General features: G+C 48.7%; 2 protein-coding genes across 10 annotated transcripts in view; both read left to right on the top strand.

Annotated features, from left to right (window-relative positions):
* The window catches only part of PIK3R6 (phosphoinositide-3-kinase regulatory subunit 6), a 59,541-nt gene extending 51,580 nt beyond the window's left edge, over window positions 1–7,961 (top strand). For 5 of the 9 annotated variants that reach the window (XM_039847325.1, XM_039847328.1, XM_039847324.1 and 2 more), the window contains 2 exons: window positions 5,525–5,637; window positions 6,200–7,961. In XM_039847325.1, the coding sequence (XP_039703259.1) occupies window positions 5,525–5,637; window positions 6,200–6,356 (270 nt within the window). In that variant the 3' untranslated portion in view covers window positions 6,357–7,961. The remainder of the gene's footprint in view (window positions 1–5,524; window positions 5,638–6,199) is intronic. The other 4 variants (XM_039847331.1, XM_039847329.1, XM_039847326.1 and 1 more) reach the window with 2 other exon arrangements.
* Window positions 7,962–8,750: 789 nt separating this feature from the next.
* Window positions 8,751–11,401, top strand: MFSD6L (major facilitator superfamily domain containing 6 like). The gene has a single exon (XM_039847333.1). It carries the CDS (start codon window positions 9,408–9,410, stop codon window positions 11,199–11,201), a length of 1,794 nt encoding a protein of 597 aa, XP_039703267.1. The 5' UTR covers window positions 8,751–9,407; the 3' UTR covers window positions 11,202–11,401.
* The last annotated feature ends 702 nt before the right edge of the window (window positions 11,402–12,103 follow it).

Below are 12,103 nucleotides of genomic sequence, written 5' to 3'. Positions count from 1 at the left end.
GGAGCTTTCTTCAAGTTCATTTATTGAATGTTTAAATTTCAAGAATTCGTTCTTGTTTTCTAACTATACATTTTAATAGTATTCTATTCTTGCTTCATTGATGCATTATCTTCTTTTTCTCTCTAAAGATAGTAATTATTATTTATTTGAAGTTTTCTTCTGCTCTCTCTATTGTGTCTATTTCCTGTGAATTCCTGTTCTCTGTTTGCTCATTTTGGCCTCTCTCTTTTTTCTTTTTTTATGTTAGAGGTTCTCTCCAAATACATGGTATCCTTGGCTGCCTATTCACATTTAGAGTGAGACACTAAAAAGCTGAGTCAGGGGAGGGCTTCTCAGTGGGCAGTCAGAAGGCCATGATCCTTTCCATGGGCGGGGAACCCAGATATCAGCATATGCATGTTTTTGCTAGGACAGTCTCGTTTTTCTAGTAAAAGGATCCTTCAGTCTCCTGCCTTGGGGAATGAAGGGGTAGGGGATTTTGGACTGCTGGATCTGGGTTGGGTGAGGTGATTAGAGCTCTCATCATTCAGCAATCCAACTATATGGAGTAGAGCACTTCACTCCTTCCTTCTCTATTTGTGGTATCCGCAAGTCCAGAGTCTCTCTGGTCTAGTTTCTCTGGTCTCTGTGGCAGAGGGAGGATTCATTGCTTGGCTGCTGAGGGTAGAAATGGGAACCTGAAGTCACCTAATTGTTCCTCATACCAACTTTCAATAAATTCTCTTTTTTAGGCTCCATCTTATTCGCACTATCTGTGGAAACTGTAGCCTCCAATTCATGAAACTTTCTAGAGTTTTGATCCTTATGTTTGACTTTACTCTCTCTGTACTCAAATATATATTATAGTTTAGGGCTTTAGGTATCTTCTAGTTTCATTAAAGATGCACTTCCTTGTTTTGAGGCGAATTATAAAAAGGAAAATGAGAAAATACATACTGCCATTTTGAAGTCAGAAATCTTCATTCTTTTATTTTTAAAACATTTAAATTTTATTTTAGCTACGCTTCTTATAAATGGGATTTTATCCTGACTCAGTCTGAAAGTCTTTGTTTTCTAATAAAGAAGAGTTTAATCCATGACACTAACTTTATGTGCTATTTGATCTTACTTTGCCATCTTATGCTGTGCTTTCAGGGGTTTTTAAAATGTTTTTTGCTGTTTTTTATGTTTCTTTGTACTCAGGTTTTGTTTGTTTATTGTTCCCCCTCTGATGATTTGGAAATTATATGTTCTTCTTTTTCTATCGGCGGTTACCCTTAACTTGAAAATATGTTTGAAAGTACGTTTATATGTTAATACTCCAATAAAGCTAGCTTGCAACACTCATGGAAGTTCTCCCTAGTTTTCTATTCCTTTGATCAGTTTTGAATGACTTCCACCATTAGAGCTGATGCCCTGTCCTCTGAGTTTTTAAGCTTCCTAAATCTGTGAATCCTGAGACTACTTTCTTGTAGTTCTTTGATGTGTCTCATTGTTACTTTTTGGCCTCTTTCCCTGGACTCTAAACTAGTGCCTTAAATAACTACTGTTCTCTACTTCTACCTATGGCTCACTTCTGTCAAACTTCTGTCAAACCCCTTACACAGTTTTAATACAATTTATTAAGGACGCCAGAATCTGTATCTCCTGATCTGACATTCACTCCTGAGTTTCTGACTCCTGCATTCAACTAAGTTAGCATGAACTGGATGTCCCACAACACCCCAAACTCAAAATATTCAAAAGTAAATTCAGTGCTTTCTAATAGTTAAGAGCCCTCTAGAGCCAGACTGCCTATATTCAGACCTTGGCTGTGCTATTTCCCAACTGTGAGACTTTAGGCAGTTATCAAGCTCTCTGTGCCTCGGTCTCATTATCTGTAAAATGGGGATAATAATAGTACCTAACTTATCTAGTTGTGGGGATTAAATAATTGCAATATGTAAAGCTCGTTGGAAGAGTGCTTAGCCGAGTCAGGGCAATATGTGTGTTAGTGGTTGTTTTTATTTCCTCCCCTCCCCCCTCCCACGTCCTGTCTCTCACTTAATGGTACCATCATTAACCAGTTGCCTCTGCCAGAAACCTAGGAGTCATCTCAGATACCTCCTCCTCTTCACTTCCCCAAGTCCTGCTGATTTTCTCTCTCAAACACTTCTCAAACCTCTCTCTTCCTCTCCATCCTCCTTCTTCAGATCCAGCTAGGTTGACCAACCATCCCAATTTGCCTGGAACTGAGAGGTTTCCGGGGATGGGGGACTTTTCAGTGCTAAAAACCAGGACAGTCCCAGGCAAGCCAGGACAAGTTGTTCACCTTCGGTCCAGACCTTCATCCATCCCTTTTTCCTGGACAAACATGATAGCCTCCCAGCTGGTCTCCCCGATGTTACTCCTTAGGTCTACTTTCCACATCTCTGCCCCAGTGATCTTTTTAAAATAGATCTCGAACATGCTTAAACCCCCTCCACCATTTCCCATTGGAGGGCAGAAAAACTCTTCAGTGTTTCAAAGCTTGGCTCCTCTTCCTCTCCATCCACAACTCTGGCCACCCCCTGCAGGCCCTTCACACCGTGGTATTTGGAAGTGTTCTGGCAGTCACACCCCTGTACCTTTGTTCATGTGCTTTGCTTGGCCCGAAACTGCATTCTTCCCTTCTTCTTCCCCACCTTCCTTTTAGAACTCCTATTTCTCCTTCAAAATGAAACTCAGGTGTCAACTCTCCCATCCTGATGCTCTTCCCCCTTCCCTCCACATCCTCCACCCCACCCTACTCTCCACTTCCCTGTGAGCTAGGTGCCCCACTTCTGTGCTCCTGTAGAGCCCTGGTGACACAGCCATGGAAGCACTGCAACACCATAAATGACATGATCTTTGTGTGTCAATGGACTGTGATCTCCCTTTACTCAGACCCTTGTCTGAGTCCTCGCTGTTCTCTCCAGCACTTAGCATGGTGTCTGGTCCACATCAGATGTTTTCTGGGTTAGCTAGTGCATCCTCTACCCCTATAGGATCTCATCCCAAACAGAAGCTCACTTTTTCTGAGGCTGCCTATCCATGGTAGGAGAGCTCTGATTGTCTGAGAGACCTATTGTACTGAGCTAAAATCTTCCTTCCTATAGGACAGCTCTGTTTAACCTTTAAACTCCAAAGTGGACCTATTTACCCTGATGTATTCTCTTTTGAAGTGAGTTCCTTACAATGGTTTCTGTTTTTAATGACCTCTTTAAACAACCTGATTGTGAGCTTTTTGAAAAAATCTAAACTTATCGCCCCAGTGAGTTCCTTTTTACTCCTGCACTAATCTGCGGGGGGAAATTCCTCTTTGAACTCGAATAGGTGCATGTGCATGTTCTGTCCCAGTGAGTCAAATGATAAACACTGAGAGATAGAGGAAGTTCACAGTGAGCTAGAGTGAAGGTATTCTGGGCTTTGAGAACAGCAAGGCTTGGGCATTGTGGCTTGGTGAGTTTAAGGGGCAGCAAAGATATTATTTAGGCTGGATTTAAATTTAGATATAGAAAAGTAATGAAGGGTAGTAGAATTAGAGCTTCGGGGTATGGAAGGCAGGAAGCCACCAACAGAGAACAACTAGCAGCATTTTGCTTATCCCCTCAAGACCTAAGACTGGGACCCTTTGCATATTCTGCATCTGGTCCTTTCAACTGACCTTCATGGTCACATTTATACACTGAAATCCAAGACCCCTGCGGTCCTCAGAGGCCACAGCCAGGCATGTCGGGTGTGTCTAGGGGTACAGCCCACAAAGGGGAAATAAAGGCATCTGTCTGCACTGCAGGTAGGTGGGAGGAGGCCCCAAGACTACCTCTGGTTATCTAAAGGGCAGGGCCATGGAGGCCCAGATCCTGCCAGGAGACACTTAGAACAGCTTGATGCAGTAGCAGAAACACTCGAGTCAGAGAGCTGGGTCCGATACCTACCACTGTGAGACTTTCAGTGGGTCACAGTCAATCCTTCCAGAGTTCCGTCTTCTCCTCTGTGAGAACCTTGAGTTTCCCTCACCAGTAGGGTCATTTCATTTAGGATACCACCCATATCATAAACCGAATGTCTCTGGCTTCCCCCCAGGCCCCAGCTCACCAGGACTTCAGCCTCCCTGTTGTCTCCCCACGTATTTCTGGAAGGTCACGGATGAAACCTGAGTGCTCACAATCACCCAGCTAGCTGTCCGGTCCATTCCACTAGGTTCCACTGCCTCGCCCCCGCCCTCTACCCCGTCCCCTGCCATACCTGCCCACTGTGACTGAGAGCTCCAGGGTACCAAAGCTGCTACAGGGTCTGTTGCACAGCAGGAGAGAAGTCCCCTCTCTTTTTGTGTTACCCTCTGTCTTAGAAAGATTTTGGTAAATCTTTCTGTCTTTGCTCACAATCCACCTGTTGTGAGTAATAGTAGAGCCAAGATTGGAACCTGAGCAGTCTGGCTGTAAAGTCTGTGCTTTGACCCTCCTCCTGGGAGAGTCTTGCATACTCTGCTGATAGATTTCTGGCTGGCCTATCCCAACCCAACAAAAGTGCAGCAGAAATTCCGGGACATGCTTGATGCCCCAATTTAGGCGGCTGCTAAAGCCTCTGCTCTATGACAATGAAAAGGTAGATTAGTTCAGTGGTTCTCAGCCCTGCCTACAATAGGGAGCTTATTTTAAAATGCTCACATATAGCTGGATTCCAGACCACTTAAATCAGAATCTTTACTTTTATGTTTTGAAAGATGGTTCTTATGAGCAGAGAGGGTTGAGAACATTTAGATGAGATAGACTAAGGCTCTAGCACCTCGGCTGTTCTGTGGTAGCGAATCACCCAAAGCTACTGCCCATGTGTGGATTGAGCCAGCAACCCAGAAAGGCCCTCTGAAAGCCCCACCTGGAATCCAGGCTGCTCCAATTTTCTGCCCAGTGGGACAGAGCCCCTCAGCAGCAGCTGCCTCAGGTCAGGGGTCAGTGGGCTGCCTGGGGGCTGCTTTCTTTTGGCTCTGGGGACTTTCTAGAGAAACCATGGGATATGGAAGGTGAAACACCTTGCCCCAGGTTCCCTATGCAGAGGATGAACCCCTTCCACCAGTATCTTGCCCCCAGACAATTCCATGGTACAAATTGATAAGGCCTGATCTGAGTCATGGGGGTAGGTGGCCACTTTCTGAACTCTCTGTTTCTGCCCCAGGTAAATAATTTTGTATGTAATTCAACATAGAACTGAGGTCAAGCCTTATAAAATTCCACCCATGACATGACTAGCATACAGGAGCTGCTCAGGTAACTTGATAACCTGGCAAGCTCTAGCCACATCATTCCAGGTTGTGTTCAAAATTAAGGACAACAGATCGGGTCAAGAACCACAGAAACAATGAAAGACCCAGGGGCAAGAGCAGCCTAGTAGCGGTTTCTGCAGGATTGTCACTGCTCTGAGTCACTTGCAGGAAGAGAGCCATGGACCCCATGTGCTTGACTGAAGAAACACACCAGAGTCCAGGGTGGGAGAAATTGGCAGGGCCATCTGTCACAAAGGTGACACATGAGCTGTCTCTTTGTTGCAGACGGTGACAAACACCTTCCGGACAGCCAACATCCAGATCCAGAGCCAGGACCAGAGGCTGCTGACACTGCTGCTGGACAAAGACAATCGGCGTACCTTCAGGGATGTGATCAGGTGAAGCTGGGCCTGCCATCCCTAGGGTTCCATGCCTCATGGGGCAAACCCAAGCAGCAGCCAGCCTCTACCATCTCCTGCCTCTCGCCCAGGATGCCTGGCCAGAGGTAGATCCTGTGGCCAGGCAAGTGTCCCTAGTGGGCATGGACTTAGGCCACTGCCCTATGACTTGAATCCAGGAAGGAGGGCAAATGAACAGCTAACCCTGGGCAGCAGCTGATATTCAAATTTCCCAAGATTCCTGCGTGAACACTCAGCCTGTAGCCCTCCACCACTGGCTATCCTATTGTGGCAGCTGTGCCCCAGTTAAAGTGACCCTTACTGGTCTCCCCTGGGGAGGTGTATTTGGGTAAGGAAGGCATACACAGTGACCCATCCAGGCATGTCATCCTCTCCCAGTGTTTGCCCTAGGCCTAAGATGCTCTTTCTTGTCCTGACATTTTCTCTTCCCTCTATTAGGCTCTCTCTTCTAGACCCTACAATAAAAGGACTACCTTTAGAATCTCCAGGCAGATTTGACCCCTGAGATCCATCTCCTGAGCTGGCCTTTCTCCACCCACAGGTTTGAGGTTGTTCGCTGCCCAGAGCCATGCTCTGGGATCCAGAAGTCTAAGGCACTTTGGCTCAGTTCACACCAGAAGAAGGAAATGGAAAGGACCAAAGCCATGCCCAAACCCCTTCTAATGCCCATCAACACATTCTCCGGCATCGTCCAGTGAGCCTGAAGGGGCAGTGGAAGAACTGAATCTGAGAGCCACGGGCCCAAGAGGAAGGATACACTACCCCACCAGTCCCAAACACACACCAATGGATGGAGCCAGGTCAAGAGGCCCTAGGCATCTTCTTGCCCTAAATAGGAGCCAGCAAGTGCCCAGAACACAAGAGGCTGGCTGTGGTGGGTAATGGAGCAGGTCTACATGAAGGCTCAAGGGTGGCCTGGGCAAAGCTGCTCACATACAAAGCCCAGCTTTTGCACAAATGTCCACTCTTTCATTGATTTTCAATTCCCACCTCTCTCATTCAAGCTCCCCACTTAGCCCTTAAGATCAAAGTGAGAGCTGTGCCCAGGGCCCTGTGCCCTGGGGGAAAATGAGAAGTAGGCAAAGGCAACTATACCTCCTCCTCCTGAGTCTGCTTCCTTCCTTCACTTTGGCATCTGCCCACCTCACCCAATCCTAGGCAGCCATCTCTCTCAGTTGAGAGGAAAGTGTCAGATTCAATAAATGCACACTAAAGTGTTTCTGCTTTTATCCAATACCAAGCAATATTTATATTTTAATAGAGATTAGGAGCAGTACTTCATTTAACCTAATGAATTCTCTTAGGCCAGGTAAGAGTTCTGTGAAGTATTTACTTGTGTGTTCTGTCTAACTGCCTACCCCTCTCCTCATTCACATTGGCTTAGGGACTCCTGACCAGCACTGTCCCAAAACAAAGGTGGGAATGCAGGCTAGTTGCAGAGAAACCAGAGATTAAGGACATCAAAATCCTTGGCTTTTGAGTTTGAAAACTTAAACCCACATGTATAATGACACAGAACCAGTTCCCTCACCCCCGGGACTAGGTGTGAGGTGAGGGGAAAAGTAACAGAGAGAACATGAAGGCTTGACTTGAGTTCATCCCTATTACCTGGGCAGAATCTCCAGGTATCGTCGGTTGGGAGTGGGGGTGGAGGGTGGAAGAATCCCTTTTGCATTTGGGGATCCAATAGTAGAGAGGTAGGCACTTCACTTTTGACCTCATTGCCCCAGGAATGGGCACAAGTCCCAGAGCACATTCTCAATGCCTAGGGGAATGGCATAAGAAGGGCTGCCTGGTGTGTCTAGGTAGATGGCCCCAAGGGCAGCCTTAGAGAGAGAGTCCTTGTGCCCCAATAGGCATGAGAAGCAGGTGAAGTTTTCTGAGGCAGTTGAAAGCAACAAGCCCAAGGGGGTCTGACAGTAAAAAGAAAGAGGTGCAGGTGTAAGTGGCAGTGGGGACTACGGACCTAAATCTCATAAGATGGACAGCAGCATGGTGGAGTGCCTGCCCCTCAGTGGAGATCAGCCCTAGACATGTGAAGACTGAGGAGTAGATGGCTGTGAGATCATCCACTGAAGCTGCAGAACCCAGGGAGGAGAGAGACTAGGGACAGCCTTCAATAGAACTGAAGTGGTTTTAAACCAGAAGTGATTGACATCACTGAATTTGAGTGAGTTTACCTGGAGGTGGTTAGATTTTTTTTTCCTGCCACGGGGGTGATTTATATCAATTTGGGCATTCATAGTTACTAGGTTCTTTAAGTAAACATTCACAGTGTGTTAGGCGAGGGCTCTTGGCCTCCTCCCCCAATAATCTCTCTATCAACTTGCAATGGAAGCAAATGATAGACCAAATTCTGCTACACATACACCACCTCCCTCACTCCCCACCCCCAGCCAAATTAGGTGCCCTGAAGAAACCTGGCACAAAAAGTTCATTGAATCAGTGGCTGGACACTGGACCATATCAAAGTAAGGCGTATGGCACCACTCCAAAGGATCTGGACTGTAGGAATATATAGGTTCTTAAACTGTATTCATTGAGGGAGGAAATGCTCCAAAAAAACTATAACCAATCCATGTGACTAGACACCACTAAATTTGCCAGTGAAATTTTGCCAATATCTATCATGCTAATTAATGAAGCCACTTCTGTTGTTCTAAGATTGTTGAAGAGCTAGTATTTGCTGCCTCCGTAGTGTAGCTTTTTGATTAAATATTAGCTAACCACCTTTGGAGTGTGTACTTCCTTACTGGACAACTTAAGTGTAGATTAAAACTATCCAATACATTCATACTGTTTCAGTGTCTGGGGTGGCCGTCTGGATGGGGTGCTGGAGTGCCACTCCAAGACCCTTCAACTGTCAGCCCTCCCTAGGAATTGTCCAAACTTGAGGAAACTGTATCCACCTTCCAGGGGGAGCTCATATCCAATGAAACAGCTCTAGGTCCTGGAGACAAAGATAGCTGCCTCGCTGGAGCTTTGATTCTGAAGGAAGCAGAAAATAAACAAGAAAAACATGCGAAATATAAACCAGGAGTGTGTTGGAAAATGAATAATACAGGCTATGGAGAAAAAGTAGGGAAGGGGAGTGTGCGAGTCTGGGGAAGGGTGAGATTTGGTATTTCAGTGACGATGAACAAGGATGGTCCTTCAAAGTAACTGAGTGGCCCTTGATCAGAGGGCATTTGAGTAAAGAACTGAAAAAGATGAGAGAGCTCATATCATGGCTTCCATTCTCGCTACCCCACCCCACTCGCTGTGACAGTTTCACTCGCCTGAAGCAGTTTAGAGATCTCAGATTCGTGGGCGACGCGAAGCAGCGTCGGGAGCCTGGGGGCCCAGCTTGGAGCGCACCCTGCAGGCTGCAGGCCGCGACCTTTGCGCACCTGCATATGTCCCGCGGGTGGAACAGCCGAGGGCTCGCGTTGCAGGAGGCAGGGAGTGGGGAGGCCTAGGAGGCGGCGGGACCTAGCAGGTGTAGCCCACAGGTGCGCCGGCCCCGCCCCCAGGTGCACCGCCGTTCGGGGCGGGGCCACTTCCGGGCCGGAGGCCGGACGTGAGGGATGAGGTCAACCGTTGGCCTGGAGACCGCGGCACCGCCAGAGGCTGGAGGCACCGCCCGCTAGCTCCTCCGCCCGAGCCTCCCTCCGGGGGACATGGCGTCGCGCCTTCCCCGGCCGCGGCCACGCCTGCCCGGTGCCCAGCTCCGCCCTCCGCCTGCTCGGGTCTGACCGAGCCGGGCAGCCATGAACGCCAATCCCCAGTGGGACATCAGCAGGACGCTGGGAGTGGCCAGACTCTTCCAATTGGTGTGTGGGGTCCGGGATGCCTGCGTGACTCCGTTTCTGACCCTCTACTTGAGGCAACTGGGCTTGGCCGCGCCCTGGGTGGGCATCCTAATGGGAACCAAGCACCTGATCGCAGCCTTCTGGGCTCCCTTCTGTGCCTTCCTGGCCAAAAGCTACCAGAAAAGAAGGATGCTTCTGATAGGCTCGCTGCTTGGCTCGGTGGGAGCCAGCCTGTTGATGGCCCTGGTGCCACCGCTGGACAAAGATCTAGGATACCGCTCCTGTAATGGCAGCCACAGCGTGACCACCACAGTCCTACCTCCCGGGGTCGCACTAACTCTGAACTTCACCTCAGCCCAAGAGCTGGCCTTAAACCACCCCGCGGAGGCGCCCAGCCTCCCAGACAAGAGGAGTACGGGGATCCGGGACGCCTCTGGCTTCAGAAAAGGATCTGGGCGAAGTATCAAAGAACCTTTCAGTCATCTGCCCAGCTACTTTGTGGGCTCCATTGAAGGAGCCGGGACCGCATCTGGCGTTCTCCTCCACCCTGTCACTTCAGGGATAAAAGATAATCCCTGGGAAGGTGCTTTTAAGGTGGTCAGTACTGCCCTCCCTTTGCTTGCCGGGGATTCAGCACTGGGAAGTCCAGCCAACTTGTCAGTAACCAAGGGGAACATCGGGGCCCTTGACCTCTCCTGGGAAGGGTTGCAATGGACTTTCATTCTCTCCTTGGGGTCTGTGGTGTTCTGGGAGCTGCTGACAGCCCCTCTGGAGCAGGTGGCAGATGACAGCCTTTATGAGTACCTAGATTTTGTGGATGCAACTGACCGTTACAAAAACCTTTGGATCTGGAGGCTGCTGGGCATGTCGGCAGGTGTATGTGGCATTGCAGCCTTGGAGGGGCAGCTGGACTGCTTCCTGGTGACAAGTGGCCCCCGAGGTGTGATACACTTCTATGGCTACTCGCTGGTCAGCACCCTGGCTTTACTGGTGAGCATCGCATTTCCCGTCCCTGTCTACAGGCGGCGGGAGCCCAGCTACAAACCGGTCAAAGTACTGTCTCTGGTGGGGGGTGACCCCCGCCTTATTCTTCTAGCCTTCACTGTCTTTCTGATAGGAGCCGCCACCAGCACAGTACAGAATTTTCTGTTCTGGCACATGAAAGACCATGGGAGCAGCGAGCTGGTCATGGGTTTCTCAGTCGCCCTGAGCTTGCTGGGGGAAATTCTACTTCATCCATTCAAAACAAGGTTGCTCAGGAAACTGTCCAGGGTGGGCTCCGTGGGGCTGGGGCTAGGCTGCCTCTCAGGGCAGCTGCTGTACTACTCTTTCCTCTGGAGCTGGTGGTCTGTCCTCCCTGCTCAGATCATGAGTGCCATCAGCAACGGGGCTCTGTGGTGGGCAGTGGAGGCCTCAATAGAGGACCTGGCCACTCCCAGAACAGAGAGACCTTTGAGTACCATGTTCAGAAGCCACTTCTATGGGGGCGGGGCCAGCCTGGGTAGCTTTGTGGGGGGCTTCGTTGTGATGCACTTCAGCCTGGCTGTGCTCTACCAGGCCAGCTGCGTGGTCCTGTTGCTCTGGCTGGCCCTGTTCCTGTCCATTCAGCCAAAACTGCCTCAGGAACGGAAAATCAACTACTCAAAGCTGCTGGCTGTGGAGGCAAGTGATACGAGTGACTCTGAGCAGGGGACTGAACGGGACTGGCTTGTGAAGGCCATGAGGGAGGAACACTCAGACTGGAAGGGCTGAGAGAAAGTCAAGATGTGCTGATCTTGGAAGCAGCCTAAAGACTAGGCAAAACTCAGTCTGCTGAGGACAAAACCCATGAGTCCTACCTCGGGCTTCAGGGAACCTTGGGAGAGGGAAAGCATGTCTGTGCTGAAGCCCAGCTGGATCATCTCATTGTATGATTTTCTTTACTTTTCTAGTAAAAGGAGACTTCACTTTTTGCAGTTCAATCTTTTTTAAATAATGGAGGAAAAATACATTTGCTAAAAAGCAACAAAAAGCCCCCTTCATGTTCATCATATTTTGCTGTATAAGATTTGTGAGAGCTTTACTAGTACTGACTCTGCTGCTATTGATTTCAGCCATGGCTGGAGTGCTCAGATCCTGGCAGTGCCAGGGAGGCAATGGGGACCTGCAGGATTCAGGTGGCAGAGGAGGCAGTTGGCTTCGATTGAGTCGTGTACATTCCTATGGGTCCTAAGGGGCATGAGCCTGATCCTATTAAAGCCATGCTGTGGGCAGGTAAGAATTGTAATAAAAACCGAAACTCCTCTCTCTTCTCCCACTGATATACAGGTGCCCACACTCACACCCAGGTACTTAAGTTTCCAATAAGAGAAAATGACGGGAAACGTAATATGTGTTCAGGGGAGAGAGGTTAATATGTGTTCAGGAGGAGAGTGGAGGTTAATAGGTTTATTCATTCTTATTCTCAGATGTGTTTGTCACCAGGGTTAGGATCCTTAGACTTGTTGTCCATACTTACGTCAGATCAAAGGCAATTTTGTGTCCTTTGGACTCACAATGCATTCTCCATCTCTCAAGAGCTTGTAGAGATTTTTTGCATCTGCTTTGATTAGGGTGTGGCAGTCTCTGTAGGGTTAGGATGCTACAGGTACTCCACAATGCACCTGTGTTTAGCC

This window comes from Pteropus medius, unplaced genomic scaffold (genome assembly GCF_902729225.1).
Source record: "Pteropus medius unplaced genomic scaffold, Ma_sr-lr_union100, whole genome shotgun sequence".
NCBI lineage: Eukaryota > Metazoa > Chordata > Mammalia > Chiroptera > Pteropodidae > Pteropus > Pteropus medius.
This window is presented reverse-complemented; position numbering and strand designations above follow the sequence as displayed.

Coding starts and splice junctions, on each gene's coding strand:
- MFSD6L (XM_039847333.1), top strand. CDS start 9,408: ATGAACGCCAATCCCCAGTGGGACATCAGCAGGACGCTGGGAGTGGCC.